The following is a 14,640-nucleotide window of genomic DNA, read 5'->3' on the forward strand; positions in this document are numbered from 1 at the left end:
GTATTTGCGCTCATAGATAAAGAATTAAACAAAAAACGAATTTCATAAAAATTCCTTAAAATTTTATGCAGATTTCAAATCTATTATATTCATTAAAATTCTTTCCAATTTTTATAGCTTAATATTTATCGCTGCCCTTAAGCCATAAATTGTTTCATCCCCATTTGGATATCTGAATTAGATTTTACACTCATGTTACATGATTCTAATAGATTAAAATCGTTGAATATCTGAATCTCTGCAAGATTTTATATCTTCTCCTTTATTCAAAATTAAAACTTTTCAATTACTGTAAAGTTCTATTTTATTTTTCTTATTTTAATTTTGTTTTGTTTCATTTTTCATTTTATTTCCCAACAGGAAACGACGAAGCTCAATGCTAAGGTAGGTTTTACACCACTTTGTATAGTTCAATATTTGTCTATTAACCCCTTTTGTATAGCTAATATTTGTGTTACTCCACAGCCTGTTTTTTTATTAATACGGTGGTTATGCTTTTTTGGCTTATTCAGGGACAAGGATTTTTGCAAATAAGAATTTCTTTCAGTTCACCTTCCTTTTTTCTCCATACATACCAACTTCCTTTTGGTTACATCACTTTATATACACCGACATAACATCTTACTCTTAAGCAAAATTTAAAAAGATTTAATTTGCAAAATCTTGATCCTTAATCGCAATGAGAATTCAATATTTGCACTTATTGTGTTATAGAGTTACAAAAATTCATCATCTTGGTGTAGCTAAAAAAAATCTGTTTTTGCTACTTTTGGATGCATTCGTTCTTTTAGCTATTTGAATGTTTGTGTGTGCATGGTGCTTTTTACTAACAAACTTTGCTAAAAACTAAAATATTTACCTTTTTCATACAATTTAAAAATCTTGTTACTTATTTAAACCTAAACCCAAACTTTTTTATCTAATTTGGGGAAGAAGGTAGGTGTGGGGAGGGGGGGGGGGGTAAATGGGTGTTTACCCTCTCAAACATTGAAAACCTTATTTTACCTCTAAAACCCATCATTTTACGTCTCAAAAAAGTTTGGACGTCCTTGAATGCTTGATTGCATGTCTATAAATTTGTTTAAAGTTGAATTTAAAAGGATCCTGTAAAGAAAATAATAAAAATTAAATCGTTTTTTGTGTGTAGGAGGTACTTAATATGGTATTAAAATTTCCGCAACTTTTTTGTATAATATAGTGTTACAGAAAAATAAGATAATAATTCCACTTATGTTATTGAAAAGAGCTACTTTTCTAATGAAAATTATTTTATTAGGTTTGGAAAAATTATTTTATTTGTATTTTTAATAAGGAATTTATTTAATAGTTAATTGATGTTATTAGCCTAAATGAAAAAAATATTGTTGATTTTGATGTTTGTTTCTTCATATTTTTTATCTTGATTGGTCATAATATTTTGATTTGGATAACTAACATATAATAAAAAATAACACCCTTTCTGCTAACGGCATGGATTAGTTAGCTACCTGCAATTAAAGAGATAATTGTTTGATATTTGACTCTGAATATAATGCATTTATTGAAATGAAAGAAAAGCTTACAAATCAGATTCTTTTAGAATTAAATTTAGTTGACTGATTTTCCATGAATATGTTTTTTTTAATTAATACCTAAGTATCTATAAAATTTTAAAGTTTAAAATTCCTTTATGAGGAAATATATTCTTGTTTGTTTTAGTCGGTCCCAGAGTTCTCTGTCACGTGGTCAAGTTGAAGATTCAGAGGATTCTCATCTCACACAGCTTTCAAAATCTGATGTAGTTCTTACTTTTCAGATTGAGGTATGAAACAAATCACATGGCTTTAAGACCTTTTTTTTGATTATGAAAAATTTAAAAATAAGATAAGTTAGGGCAAAAATGACTTACAATTTTCATATTAAAAGATAGAATGTTATTGTACTCGATGTTGAATAAACAAATACGGTATTCTATGTTTAGTTTACAAACGCCCTTTAAGTGGGCAGTAAAAAATATAAATTTTATCAACCAGCATAAATTTGCCATTTCTAAAATTGATGGATTAAAAAATAATTATTTTAGGTGGTTGTTTTAGAGGTACGAAACTTGAAGTCAATAACTGCTAACAAAATTATTTACTGTACAATGGAGGTAAGCAAATTAATTTATTATTCATTGCAGAACAAACTTTTAAAAAATGTTTACGATTACAGATGAAAAATATAACAATCTGTTTAATTCCAATTAAAAAAAAACCACTAAAATAATTCTTCTAATTTACGTAGATATGTTCTGAAAAACATCCATGATAAACGTGGTTGTATCCTACATTACAAAATATATTCTTTCTTCTTCCTTTAAACTTTATCAAGTGTTAATGTACTGTTAAATGTCATGTTAAAGTCAAACTGTAGTTAAATTTGCAATTTACTTGAGAGAAGTTTCTAATAAATTAAATATTAAGTACATTAACAATTAGATAAGCCATCAGGCTGGAATTCATAATATTTACAAGCATAATTTGTTTATAGTTACGGTGTGTCCGTTTACTCATGTTCCCGAACGTAAAAACGTGCATACGTAACGAATAGCTTATTTTATTGGATTTTATGGACTGTAATAAATAGAAAGCAATTAATTCTAGGAAGTAAGGGGGTGGCTTTTTTTCGTGATTTTTTATACTTGCGAATCTTGGCCGTTTTTAAAGTTTAGTACAAGTTAAATTTTGTTCGTTTTTATTGGTCTTTTATAACTGTAAATTAATGTACAGTTAATTTTTTAAAACATTGATTTTATTATTTAAACCCATGTTATATAAGGTTGGGAGCAGTGATAAGCTGGCTACCGACCAAGTGGAGGCGTGCAAACCTTACTGGGACACACAGGGAGACTTCTCTACACACCATCCTCTTCCAGTAGTTAAGGTGACCTCTTTGGTGATATGCACGCCCACCTTTCGTTAAAACGGGGAGCATTCTTTCAATATGATTATGCAAATACAATGAGTGGTCTCAATCATATTATAATGAATAAAATATTATCATGTTACATGTGAGGTGGGTAACTAAGCCATTTTTTTGGGGGGGTGGGGGAGGTGTATTGTAAAACCCATACCTGATATTTTTTTAGAAATGAGGTCTTTAGAGGGTTTCAGAGGTTATGGGGAAATACTATCCCCCCTCCCCCCATTAAAACGAATAATTGTCATCGCAGTAGACAAAGAATGCTAAAAAATATAACAAAGCTTTGTTTAGGTAAAACTCTTCTGTGTAAACGAGGGTATGTTATCTCTAGATGACAAAGAAGTTGGAAAAGTCGTCATCAATCCTACACCTCTCTCTTCCAAAGTAAGAATTATTCGTTTTCTTACAACAGTTCGATTTATAGGCTAAATTTTGAGTTTCTATGAACGACAGAAAAATGAACAATAGAAAAAAAAACGTTGCCAAGGATCTAAAAAAAAAATATTTTATGAAGTGGTAATTTGTATGTGTGTATGTTTAGTAATATCTCAAACACGCAATTTTTAAAGTTATTCATAGCCAGATAATAGGTTTTTTTAAGGAGGGGATGTCCCAAGGACAAGTAATGCTTCTAGTATATACAATGAGTAGAATTCGAATGTTATCAAATAATATCATGATGTAAACGTTACAAATTAAGAAAACAAAGTGATTGCATGAATGGTTGGTTACTCATGACTGAAGGGGTAGTTTGGAGAAAAATTTGTGTTTTCTTATTTATATCAATTTATTTAAAATGTTACTTTGCTAGGCACCAGAATGGTACAAAGCTCAAGTGTCGAAGGGTTCACCGGACCAGGATCTCAAGATTAAAGTTGCTGTCAGGATGGATAAACCTATGAATATGAAACATTGTGGGTAGGAATTTCATTATATATTTAAAATATTACTTAAGGATGAAAATAGCAAAGTAACGGAAAGCGTACATTGTACTTAGGTTCCTTTTTTGTGATAGCACCGCTGCGCTATGCAAGTTCGTCTTCAGAAAAAGCGGGGTTTTTTTCTATATCGTGCTCTTTTGTATCTAAGAAATGACTTTCTTTTTGTTTCTCAAATTAGAAAATATTCTCTAATTATTTACACAAACAATACATACACTATACAATCAATATCAATTTACATAGAATAATACTGAATGTAAATTGTTAAGGTATCTTTACTGTATGGGTAAGACCGTTTGGAAAAAGTGGAAACGAAGATACTTTGTTTTAGTTCAGGTTAGTAGTCAATACTATTTCTGCAACCAATCGGCGCTTTCATTCAAAGTGCAATGTTATCAAATGAATTGGTAATCCCCTATCTTTGTATTTTTTTATGAATAAATTGAAAATAAAGGGGTGTGATAGTTTTTCATATGTTTGTAACTACTTTAGGTCAGGTTATATTAAGTTATATTGAGTAATAGTATCTTTTCATGGATAGGGCACCTTATGTATAGGAAACAGAGGTTTATGGCCCCCCGCAGGGATTAGACAAAGGGGAAAAAAACTATACCCCCGTATTGTCAATTTATTTTGAAAGTAAGTGAGGTTCTCAACAAATACTTTGAACCGAATAAATCTACCAAATTTGTTCATGTTAAATTTACCCCCCGAAAAAGCTCATTAATTGTGTTTCTTTAAATTTTGTTACTTACAAATGATAAATTTATGCATTTTTGTACATTTTATTTTCGTAGAAATAAGCAGACACGAAAAATTTACATTTTCTCAAGAAATTGTTTCTAAACTCTTAGAAAGGATATCCTGTATAAAGATTAATAATGTTAAAAACAAAATACATAACATTCTTTTTACTTTAAGGTTTCTCAATACACATTCGCTCTGTGCAGCTATAAGGAGAAGAAATCAGATCCCACGGACATGCTCAGATTAGACGGTTATACTGTCGACTATATTGAACCTGCCGGCGGTAAGATCAGTGTTCATTATTTTATCAGGGTATGAAAAAGGTTTGGATTATTGCATTGCATTGGCTAGTTCTTTGTTCTATAAACAAGGACAAATTATACCATAAGAAAAATAATTAAAAAGTACTTAGGGAAAAAGTAAAAATATTCTTACAGAAATAACAGAACCGTAATCCAATGCAATGAATTCTACCCTTTTTTAATGCATCGTTACATCACAAAAGCAGCATAATTTTTGTAAGCATTTTTGAGCATCAGGTTTTGGTACTTTTTTAATAACGTATTTTTATGGAGGTAGATTGATATTGACTTATATTACATGTGGGATTTTTTTTTTAAAGGAGATATTTTTTCAAAAAAAAGAGAGTGAACGAATGTAAAGGCTATAATTCGGGCCCTGTTTATGCATGAAGAATAATTGTAACTGCATTCATATCTGTGCTAGGATGTGCTAGGGTTGTACCATTCATATCTGTGCTAGGGTTGTACCGTCGTCAGTGTTATCTATGTCATTGTGTTGTTATGATAATATACTTTTCATTCTTATACATAGAAAGGCAGATTAGATATAGAAGGAAAAAAATCTATTTGAGATTTTTTTTGAGACAGATTTATTGCAGCCTTACTGTATTTATTTTTCAACAACAACAAAAGTTTACATAAAAGTATAATTAAAAAGCCAAAACCTGATGCTGTATACAATTTTTTGCATTTTATTTTTGTAATGTTTTTAAATCAACGCCATGTATATTGCAATCTATCTTACTCTAAATTTCTATGTGGAAAGTTGGGCTTTATATTTTGCCATGCAGCAGCTAGCATTCTCTGCACTATACAATATACATTGTAAAGGATGAAATAATAATATTATATTTTGGATTGTCATCATATTATATTTTATTTATGTCAGCATCAAGCAACCTTTGCAACAGTTTTCAAACCACAACTCCAACATTTTCTTTCAGTTTATTTTGCTCGAAATACATGATGAATGATTTATTAAATGTGTCCTTTTTATGTTCAGGCTTTTTGGTTAATATTCAATAATATAATAAATAAAAAGTATTATTTACAACAAAATGATTAAATTGAAAAATCTTCATTGAATTTATTTTTTTGTGAGTACAAATGTCATTGTTGGCAAAAGATTAATTTCCTGAAGATTGTGAAAATTTGATGTATAAAATGAGAAACCTGTATTTATAAGAATTAATTTTGTTTCAGCTATGTTCTACCACATGAGTAAGTTTTACATTAAATTTATTTTTTGGATAAATTCAAGACAAATATTTAAATTATCCAGAGTACATTTAAATAAAAGTTATACATACAATTTAATACATTACACTGTAATCCGCTGTCTTTGACTTCAAGAATACATTTTAAAGAAAATCATCAATTTAAATTCTTTTTCTTAAGAAATATGCCATGGTTAATAACCAATTTCTGCTGATTGTATAATGGAATTTTATAGATTTTATTTCTTAATTCTATAATTTTCGTAGAAATGTTTAGTATTGTAAGAACCGGTTTAAATCAGGTGCAAATTAATCGCATTCATAGCAATAATAGGATTTGTTTTAGTTCTTATAAGTTAACATTCGAATGTTAATGAAATACAGTCAATGTATTTTATTTGAATGGTTTTTTTTGAAAATGTATTCTTAAAATAAAAATGAATTAAACAATAAAAAGCATGAAAGTCTGACCCTTGATAAGTGTGTGTTGCAACCTAAAACTATTTATATGTCAAATCAAACGCTTTGAAAATATCAATAAAGCAAATAACCATGTTAAAGATTATAGGTAAAAATTGAGATTTGTATATTATCATATTTTTGTTCCTTAATGTTACTAAACTTTACTTGCAAAATCCTAACCCTGATTTTTGTATAACCTCTAAACGTTATTTGTTGACCCATTCCCATTTATGAGATTACACACCTAAAAAATAAAAAGATTTGAATAAATAAGATATTGAAAATGTATCTGTTTTAGATGGGGTTTACTTGAGAGGTAATAAGACACGAATGAAAATCCATGCTAAACCATGGACAAAAAGATTTTTCCATTTATTATTTGAGTTAATAATATCTTAGATATTACTTTACATTTGCCTTTTATCATTCTTTATTCTATTATAGTTTACAATGGTTAAAATCAAAACTTTTCTCTATGTTTTGATATTTTATGCATTAAATATCGAAATTTAAAAGTATTTAATTTTAACCTTTAGATTTTTATTAGAAGTTCCACTTATTTTCTCAGTTTTATAATTAGAAGCTTTACTGAAATTAATCTGAATACTTCAAACCTTATTTAGATATTAAAGTTTTGTACATAACAAAAAATTACCAGGATAAGCAGTGGGCGGGTCGATTTGCAATCTTTTTTGTATTTTCACATTAGTAGACGTTGGCAGGGGTTAACCCTGTGAAACTTGAAAGGTTTTTTTAACAACGGGCGCGCGGAGGGTATAAAAAGTGCCCACCCCCTTATAAAACCAAAAATTGTGTTTCCTTCACACTCAGGCATGTTGCATATCAAAATGACCGCAATGAAATGCTGATTACGAATCTGAAAACCGTTTTGAAAAAAATATTGCTCCTAGTTCGAATAAGATCTCATTAAGTATCTAAAAACAGATGATTTAGTCAAAATTGTTTATTTTATTGTTATGTGAAAATCATTTCAGACTTAATCAATATTTTTTTAAGACGGTTTTTAGATCTGTAATCAGCATTTCAATGCGGTCATTTTGATATGCAACATGCCTGTGTTTGAAGGAATTTCAATTTTTGGTTTTATAAGGGGGCGAGCACATTTTATACCCGCGCGCCCGTTGTTTTTGGATTAAAAAACCTCTTTCAAGTTTCACAGGGTTTTATATTGGCCCAGTAACCTTTGCCAATGTCTACTAATGTGAAGTTCCAAAATCGACCCACCCTAAAAGCACTGGAAATAGAACACGATTGAATTGCGATTGGGTATTCTTGAAAGTCTTTAGTTTATGATGGAAAAAAAATATAGTTTCAGGACTCTTTGACATTATGATTTTAACTAATTGTTTTGAAAATGCGTTATTATAATCCTAATATTGTGCATGCCTGTTTTCAAAAAACATAACATCTATTAATGTTGCCACAAAAAAATATTAAATATTTGTTTTTGTCGAAAGAGAAAGTTAAAACAAATTACTTTTTAAAATGTGCATAAATAGCATTAAAATCTACCTAGAATAAAAACTTTTTGTATTTTCAAAAAAAAATTTAAATTTTTTTTTGTAGCATCATTCATTGAAACAATAAACACCTAACCTGTAAGAAATAGATTTTAAAACCTTTGACTTCATATACTTTATATTACTAACATTTTTTTTATTATACATTGATTATTAGGTACAATATATTTATATTTTATTGTTATTTTTAATTGAAATCTTTGTAGAATGGAACAGTTCTAAGAAAAAAGGTGAAAAATAAATTGTCCTTCAACGAAGTTCTTAGATTATAACAATCGTACATCAAATCTTTGATTTAGTCAAAATACATTATTAGAAAATTAGAGTTTGTGTATTGAAATTACCAAAGATTTGAAATTAGGTATTGATTGCCTAGAACAACTTAGATTAAGCTAGTAATACCAGAAATTATATTTACGAGGTAATGATTATAGCTAGGAAATGCTTTTTAGCAAGAATTTGAGTATATAATAGATATGCATAATTCAATTTGTATTATAGAATTATAAATAATCACATTTAGAGTATTATATACAAAAAAACTTGTATTGTTTATTAGTTTTAAACCTTTGAAAATTGATTTGTTAAATTTATTTGAATTAGAAAAGTTTAATAAAACTTATTTTAGAAACATAAACAATAGTTATAATAGAATTTGTTTTATAATTTCAATTGTCTTTTCATCTTTTGTTTCTATATTTTTATTAACAATTTAACTAAGACATAATTCAATATTCTAATGGTAAAAATATTTGTTATTTTCTAAATAGATATATTACACAAATTGATGATATATTTTAAACCCTTTTTGGTTAATGAAATATTTAGTTGCATGATGTTTTAAATGATTTAATTTTAATAAAAAGTTTTCAGGACTCTCGACTAGTTTTATCAATTAGTTTATATTAATCTTATTATTAAAATGTTAATTAATTTTACTGTTTAGATTTGGAGGGAGGCAAATTCTTTTTCAATACAGTGAGGGAGGGAGATAGTGTTCTTTTTGCCACAGAAGATGAGCAGGTCCAGTTTAATTTATATTAAATGAAAATAATGAGATTCTTTAACACAGCAGTTTGTTCACAGAATAGGGTGCTTTCCCACAAGAGGTGGAAAGGGGACGTTTTAAGTGCTTAAGAGGGTGGTACTATAGCGCCTAACATTAATGTTAGAATAAACATAACAAAATTTATCATTCTGTCTCATTGATTATTGAATAAAATAATACATTTAAAAAAAATTTATTTACTCTCTGAATTACGCGAAAAGTGCTTTAGATAGATAAATATTTTTATGTTTAGGACTCTCACAACTGGGTGAAAGCCTTCTGTATAGCTACAGGTCAGGCACACAAGCCTGCCCCTCCGGTCAGCACATCTAATAGTTCTTCAATCAAGAGTCAAGGCGACTCGGACAGAGCTAGGAAACACGGTAATAATATTATTGAAGTTTTAAAAATTCCTGAATATTAAAGGGAGGGAGGGGACATTAGACTGTTGATTATACTAGCACCAGAAGTTTTATAGAAACGTTTTCCAATTCCTTAAAACTTTTTTAAAATTTGATTGGTTGGTTTAATCTAGCTATATATAAACAAACTGACCAATAACATATTTCAAGGTTACCTATGTTACCAATTGCAAGTTGCCACTTTTTTACAATCTCTACTTGACTTAATAATATTTATTTTTTCAAATGTTAATTTTTAAAAAAAAAATTTGCCTAAACTTTTGAAAATGTTGGGCAATGATTTAAAATAGAAGAATATTAATCGAAGCTTTTTACAGTACATATAAAAAAATGACGTCATACTGGCCATTCATTGGTAATTTAGTCTCTGTATTTGTCTCTGGCGTCATTTTTTATAGGCACCATAAACAGCTTTATATTAATTTGTATCTTTGTTTAACAAAACATATTTTACAGGAATGGAGGAATACATAGCAGCAGATCCTATTCAATTTGAACACCACCAACTTTTTGCCAAACTACAAACCCTCAGCCTGGAATGGAGACTTAATGATCCTTTTGCCTCATTGGTAAGCTTTATTTTTTGTCATATTATGAACATAGAGGTAAAACTTAAATTAATCATATAGCTGTTTTTATTTACTAAAAGATCAGGGTATTATTCATATGATTATGCCTTATAAACGAAACAGCATAGTTTATCAACGTTAACAATATCAGACAATTTTAGAATTCTTGTTATTTCTCTATTCCAGGGATGGTTCACTCCAGGACAGGTTTACATTCTTGATGAGTATTGTGCCAGGTACTTTTCTCTATTTCACATTTTTATTGATACATAAGATCTATAAAACTGCTAGTTGTATATCAATTCTGAATAAGCTTATGATGAAAAAAAAAATATTATACCTTTTTTTAACAATTTATTGTTTCTCAAAATTTGATATTGTCCTAAAGCGTTGGTTTCCAATAAAGCTGGCAAACATTTTGAAATTTATCATATCTTATCAGTTTATCTTACGACTTTATTTTCTTTGACCTAGTATATGATAATGATGTCCTACATGAGATAAAAGCTACCATTTGTTTCATTTAAAGGGAGTAAATTAACGTAAAATTTAATCAGCAAATAAATTGGAAGTTCTTCATAACGCATATAAAAAAGGGGATAAAATCCCAAATGACGTCATAATAGAATATTGGACTATTCTAATATGGCGTCATTCGGGATACTTAGTCCTAAAGTTTTTAGATTTATCCCCTTTTTTAAAGTCACTATAAAGAGCTTTATTCCAAATATGAATTATTTGAGGTACGGTGTGCGAGGTTGTTACCGTCACCTGTGTTACCTGTCTGATCTACTGGACAAGTGTGAGAAGCACACAGTCATTGATCCTACACTTATTCACTTTAGCTATGCATACTGTGCTAGCCATGTCCATGGCAACAGGTAAACATGTTTACAGTATGGCTTCGACACTGATTAATATCCGCTGGATTAGAACCGGTTCTTAGTCATATTGAAAAATCATGTATCGCATCGTATTATTTACAGTTCTCTACGAATATAAAAATGTTAACCCGTGCCTTTGGCATCTCGGGGCAAAGAAAACTGGTTTTTTTCTTATAATTGTACATTTTTCAATCCGCTGAAAGCTGTCTTTAATACGATACGATAAATAACTATCATTTCCATCTTGAGAGAAACTAAAAAATCTTGTGTGATGTCTTAATATTCATTAAATCAAGAAACAAAGGAGGGCAACCTTAATTTAAAAGGCCAAAATAATTTTTTTTTTACATTCCAGAAAAGTGTATTTTATTAAAATCTAAAATATGATGTTTTTTTCATTTGTAAGAATATTTTGGACTTTTTAAATGGCAGGTGTCATTTCCATTATCTTGTAATTTTGTAAAATTTTGTCCGGTTTAGTTATTTTAATCTATTTAAGCTAATACCTAATGTCTTTTTTAAAGTTAAAGTAAGTAAGTTTGAAACATTACTTAATTAAAATCGATTAAAATTACTTAATCGTGTTTCTATTTATTTAAGATTTAATTAAATGTATTTCTTTTCAGAGCAGATTTTAGAATAAAATATTATACTTGTAAAATTAAAATTATGTCCTATTACTAAACTATATTTCTATTGTAAAGTCCCAAAGATAGGTAAGACGAAGAATTCCAGGGAAAAAATGACTCCGCTTGAATTAATATCTTTATTTGCTAGCTTTATTATTCATAATTATTAATTATATTATTCATTTATATTAGAGCTTTCTCCTCATTTATACTCTAGGTTTAGAATTAAATAACATGACATCAAGATTATTTTGTTTGGATTCTTTATAGCTTATTGCAGGGATAGTTCAGTGGAAGATGAATTTATTTACACATTTTTCTTTTAGAAAATATATTTTTATTGTTGCTTTTTTAGACCAATTCGGCTGGAAAAACTCTACAATTCGTTGTGAATAAGAATTTTATTTAAAAAAACGGGCGGATTTGGTTTGTTTTTTCAAGTGTTACCATGCAATTAGTCGACATTTATTGTCATTATAGCTGCATAAAATAAATGATATTCCCAACTAGGGACATCCAAGCTTTTTTTATTTTGGAGTGTGGGGGGGGGGGGGTGTAAATGAGGGGTTAGAAGAGTTTTATTGAGAGATCTTATGTATATTTTAGAAATTTGAGGGAGTTAGATTGAGGAGTTTTAAAGTTCAAGGGGTTAAATACACTTTTATCATAACACTTGGACCAGCCTAGAAAATGTAAAATTCATCTTCCACTTACCTATCCCTGTATCTTATTTTTTATACATGACATTTCAGGAAATATATAAGAGGACAAGTCTATATTTTCTTAATTAGTTTTTTTCTGTGAGATTATAGTTTTAGAAATGTTTGCATTATACTTTAACTTTGTTTGATATAAAAGAAATATTATTTTTATACTAGAATATTTGGTTTGGTTGGATCTCTTGGTATCGATAATTCATTTTCTAGTTATCATGATATTTACAAATCAATTAATTATTGTTTTATCAAATATATTTTTTAACCTCTTAACAGTTTAAATTTAAAACAATAATTGATTGGTAATATACAACGCGTATTAAATGCTTTCTAATGACAAAGCTTTTAAATATACTCTTTTTATAGTTCTTTAGAAAATATTACACATATTTTATTTCTTACCAATTATATTTAACTTCACATAAAAACCTGGTTAATCAGTTAATTTACAGTTGCTTTAAAATTAAATTAAAACAATGTTTTGTTAATTAAATATTAATGCTTTTAAATGCAAATGTTGTATTAAAGTAAAATTTAACAAGGGTTGCCTTATATAAACCTGTTTATTAGGATGGCTTTATTATAATCCTTTGTCTGTGAGCGCAATCCTAATTTTAGTCCTGCTTTGATTTTAGCGTGCCAGCTAATCCGCTAGGAGAGCAGTTTGCTACTCCGGATAGAAATATTGACGAGTCAACAAGGTACAAACTACATAGTCAAGTCACACATAATTACTAGGGACAATACTCTAGTTTTTATACATTTTATACTACACATATACATGCACTTAAAAAATATTTGCTAGGCTAATATGGAATATTCAAAAGAAATAATTAGTTGGGAGGCTATTCTGTAATTTTTTTAAAGAAAATAGAAGCAAACCTATTATATATACATAAGCTTCGCTACTTCCGAACATATTGATCCTTGGCTTTTCTTTATTTGTCTTTGAAATATTTTTTAACAGTGCACAAAGAGGCATGGCAATTTTTATAACCGGCAAAAGTAATTTCGTGTCCAATTGCAAATTTGCCTGAATATTATAATCAAGATAAAACTTTGCTGGTTGTAAAATTGCCTGAACTTAAGAACACAGGGTTTCAGATACATGCTTGTATGTATCTATAATTAAATATTTTCAGCTTGTTTATAGGAATGCTATAAATGTTTAAACTAGTGCTTTGCTATGCTCTAAAATTAAACAACTCCATATAGAAGTGTAAATTAAGAACTTTTTACTATAAATTCGCATGACAGAGACAAATAAAATATGAAAATTTAGTTATTGCTTGCAAGATTCATTTCTTAAGAGAATGTCAATAAATATTTGAATACATAAATTTCCTCTGTGAATTGTCCTGTATTTTGTTGCTAAATGAATGATTGATCTAATTACAGTAGTCCTGTATTGTGCTGTACATTTCAACAAACACACCTTGCATATTATCATACATATTAAGGATAATTCTGGTAGGACTGTCAGCTTTTAGGTGAAACTTAGTGTATGTCCTGTAACTGGTGGAATGTAACTTTCGCTACCCAACAAAAAATAAAAATGTTTATCTATTTTTAAAAACAAAATTATATTTTTAAACATGATTAGCTGCACTATTTTCTATGAAACAAGATAATAACACAAAAAAAAATAAAACAGTTATATAATCTTAAATTTGGGTTTTATAAATTCAATTAGAGGATTGATAAGGACCATCGAATTAATTGATTAAAAATAAGATGCATTTTTACTTGATTGTCATTGAAGATAACTTGTTATCTAATTATAAAATGAATAAACTATGCCATTAAAGAACATATTTTTCAAATTCTCCATCGTATGATCTAATTGCATGATGCATGATTATTAAGAAGATTTTATATTTAAAATTACAGCGGATTATTATTATAAAAAATGAAACTTTTCTATAAATTGGGTCGGTCCCTCCGTCCGTCCGTAACTTTTAGCTCTTTTCGTTAATCTAAACAGGTTATGATTGTCCTATCGATTTCAAACTTTGCATGATGATTCTTATTTAACAGTTAGGTACGACTTAGACGCAGCAACTCTATAATGGTTCCAGAAAGTCCGTACGTCCATTTAAAACAAGATGATTTTTTACTTTTGACAACAAACTTTTGTATGTTAAAATTATCCTATCCATCTGATTTTGGAGTACTGATTCCTATAACTACAAGGTACTGTGTTACAATTTTGTATTGAC

General features: G+C 28.5%; 1 protein-coding gene across 12 annotated transcripts in view; it reads left to right on the plus strand.

Moving 5' to 3' along the window:
* Positions 1-14,640, plus strand: part of Cadps (calcium-dependent secretion activator 1) — a 73,501-nt gene that overhangs the window by 23,090 nt on the left and 35,771 nt on the right. For 5 of the 12 annotated variants that reach the window (XM_080153180.1, XM_080153189.1, XM_080153183.1 and 2 more), the window contains exons 14-29: positions 361-384; positions 1,699-1,801; positions 2,063-2,131; positions 2,800-2,904; positions 3,235-3,327; positions 3,755-3,861; positions 4,154-4,220; positions 4,806-4,914; positions 6,137-6,154; positions 6,911-6,928; positions 9,100-9,176; positions 9,455-9,584; positions 10,080-10,192; positions 10,379-10,428; positions 10,936-11,073; positions 13,057-13,122. In XM_080153180.1, coding sequence (XP_080009306.1) covers positions 361-384; positions 1,699-1,801; positions 2,063-2,131; positions 2,800-2,904; positions 3,235-3,327; positions 3,755-3,861; positions 4,154-4,220; positions 4,806-4,914; positions 6,137-6,154; positions 6,911-6,928; positions 9,100-9,176; positions 9,455-9,584; positions 10,080-10,192; positions 10,379-10,428; positions 10,936-11,073; positions 13,057-13,122 — 1,287 coding nt within the window. Of the gene's footprint in view, positions 1-360; positions 385-1,698; positions 1,802-2,062; positions 2,132-2,799; positions 2,905-3,234; positions 3,328-3,754; positions 3,862-4,153; positions 4,221-4,805; positions 4,915-6,136; positions 6,155-6,910; positions 6,929-9,099; positions 9,177-9,454; positions 9,585-10,079; positions 10,193-10,378; positions 10,429-10,935; positions 11,074-11,780; positions 11,793-13,056; positions 13,123-14,640 lie in introns of all 12 variants that reach the window. The other 7 variants (XM_080153188.1, XM_080153192.1, XM_080153186.1 and 4 more) reach the window with 6 other exon arrangements.

This window comes from Acartia tonsa, chromosome 3 (genome assembly GCF_053477335.1).
Source record: "Acartia tonsa isolate MP-2025a chromosome 3, ASM5347733v1, whole genome shotgun sequence".
NCBI classification, from domain to species: Eukaryota; Metazoa; Arthropoda; class Copepoda; order Calanoida; family Acartiidae; genus Acartia; species Acartia tonsa.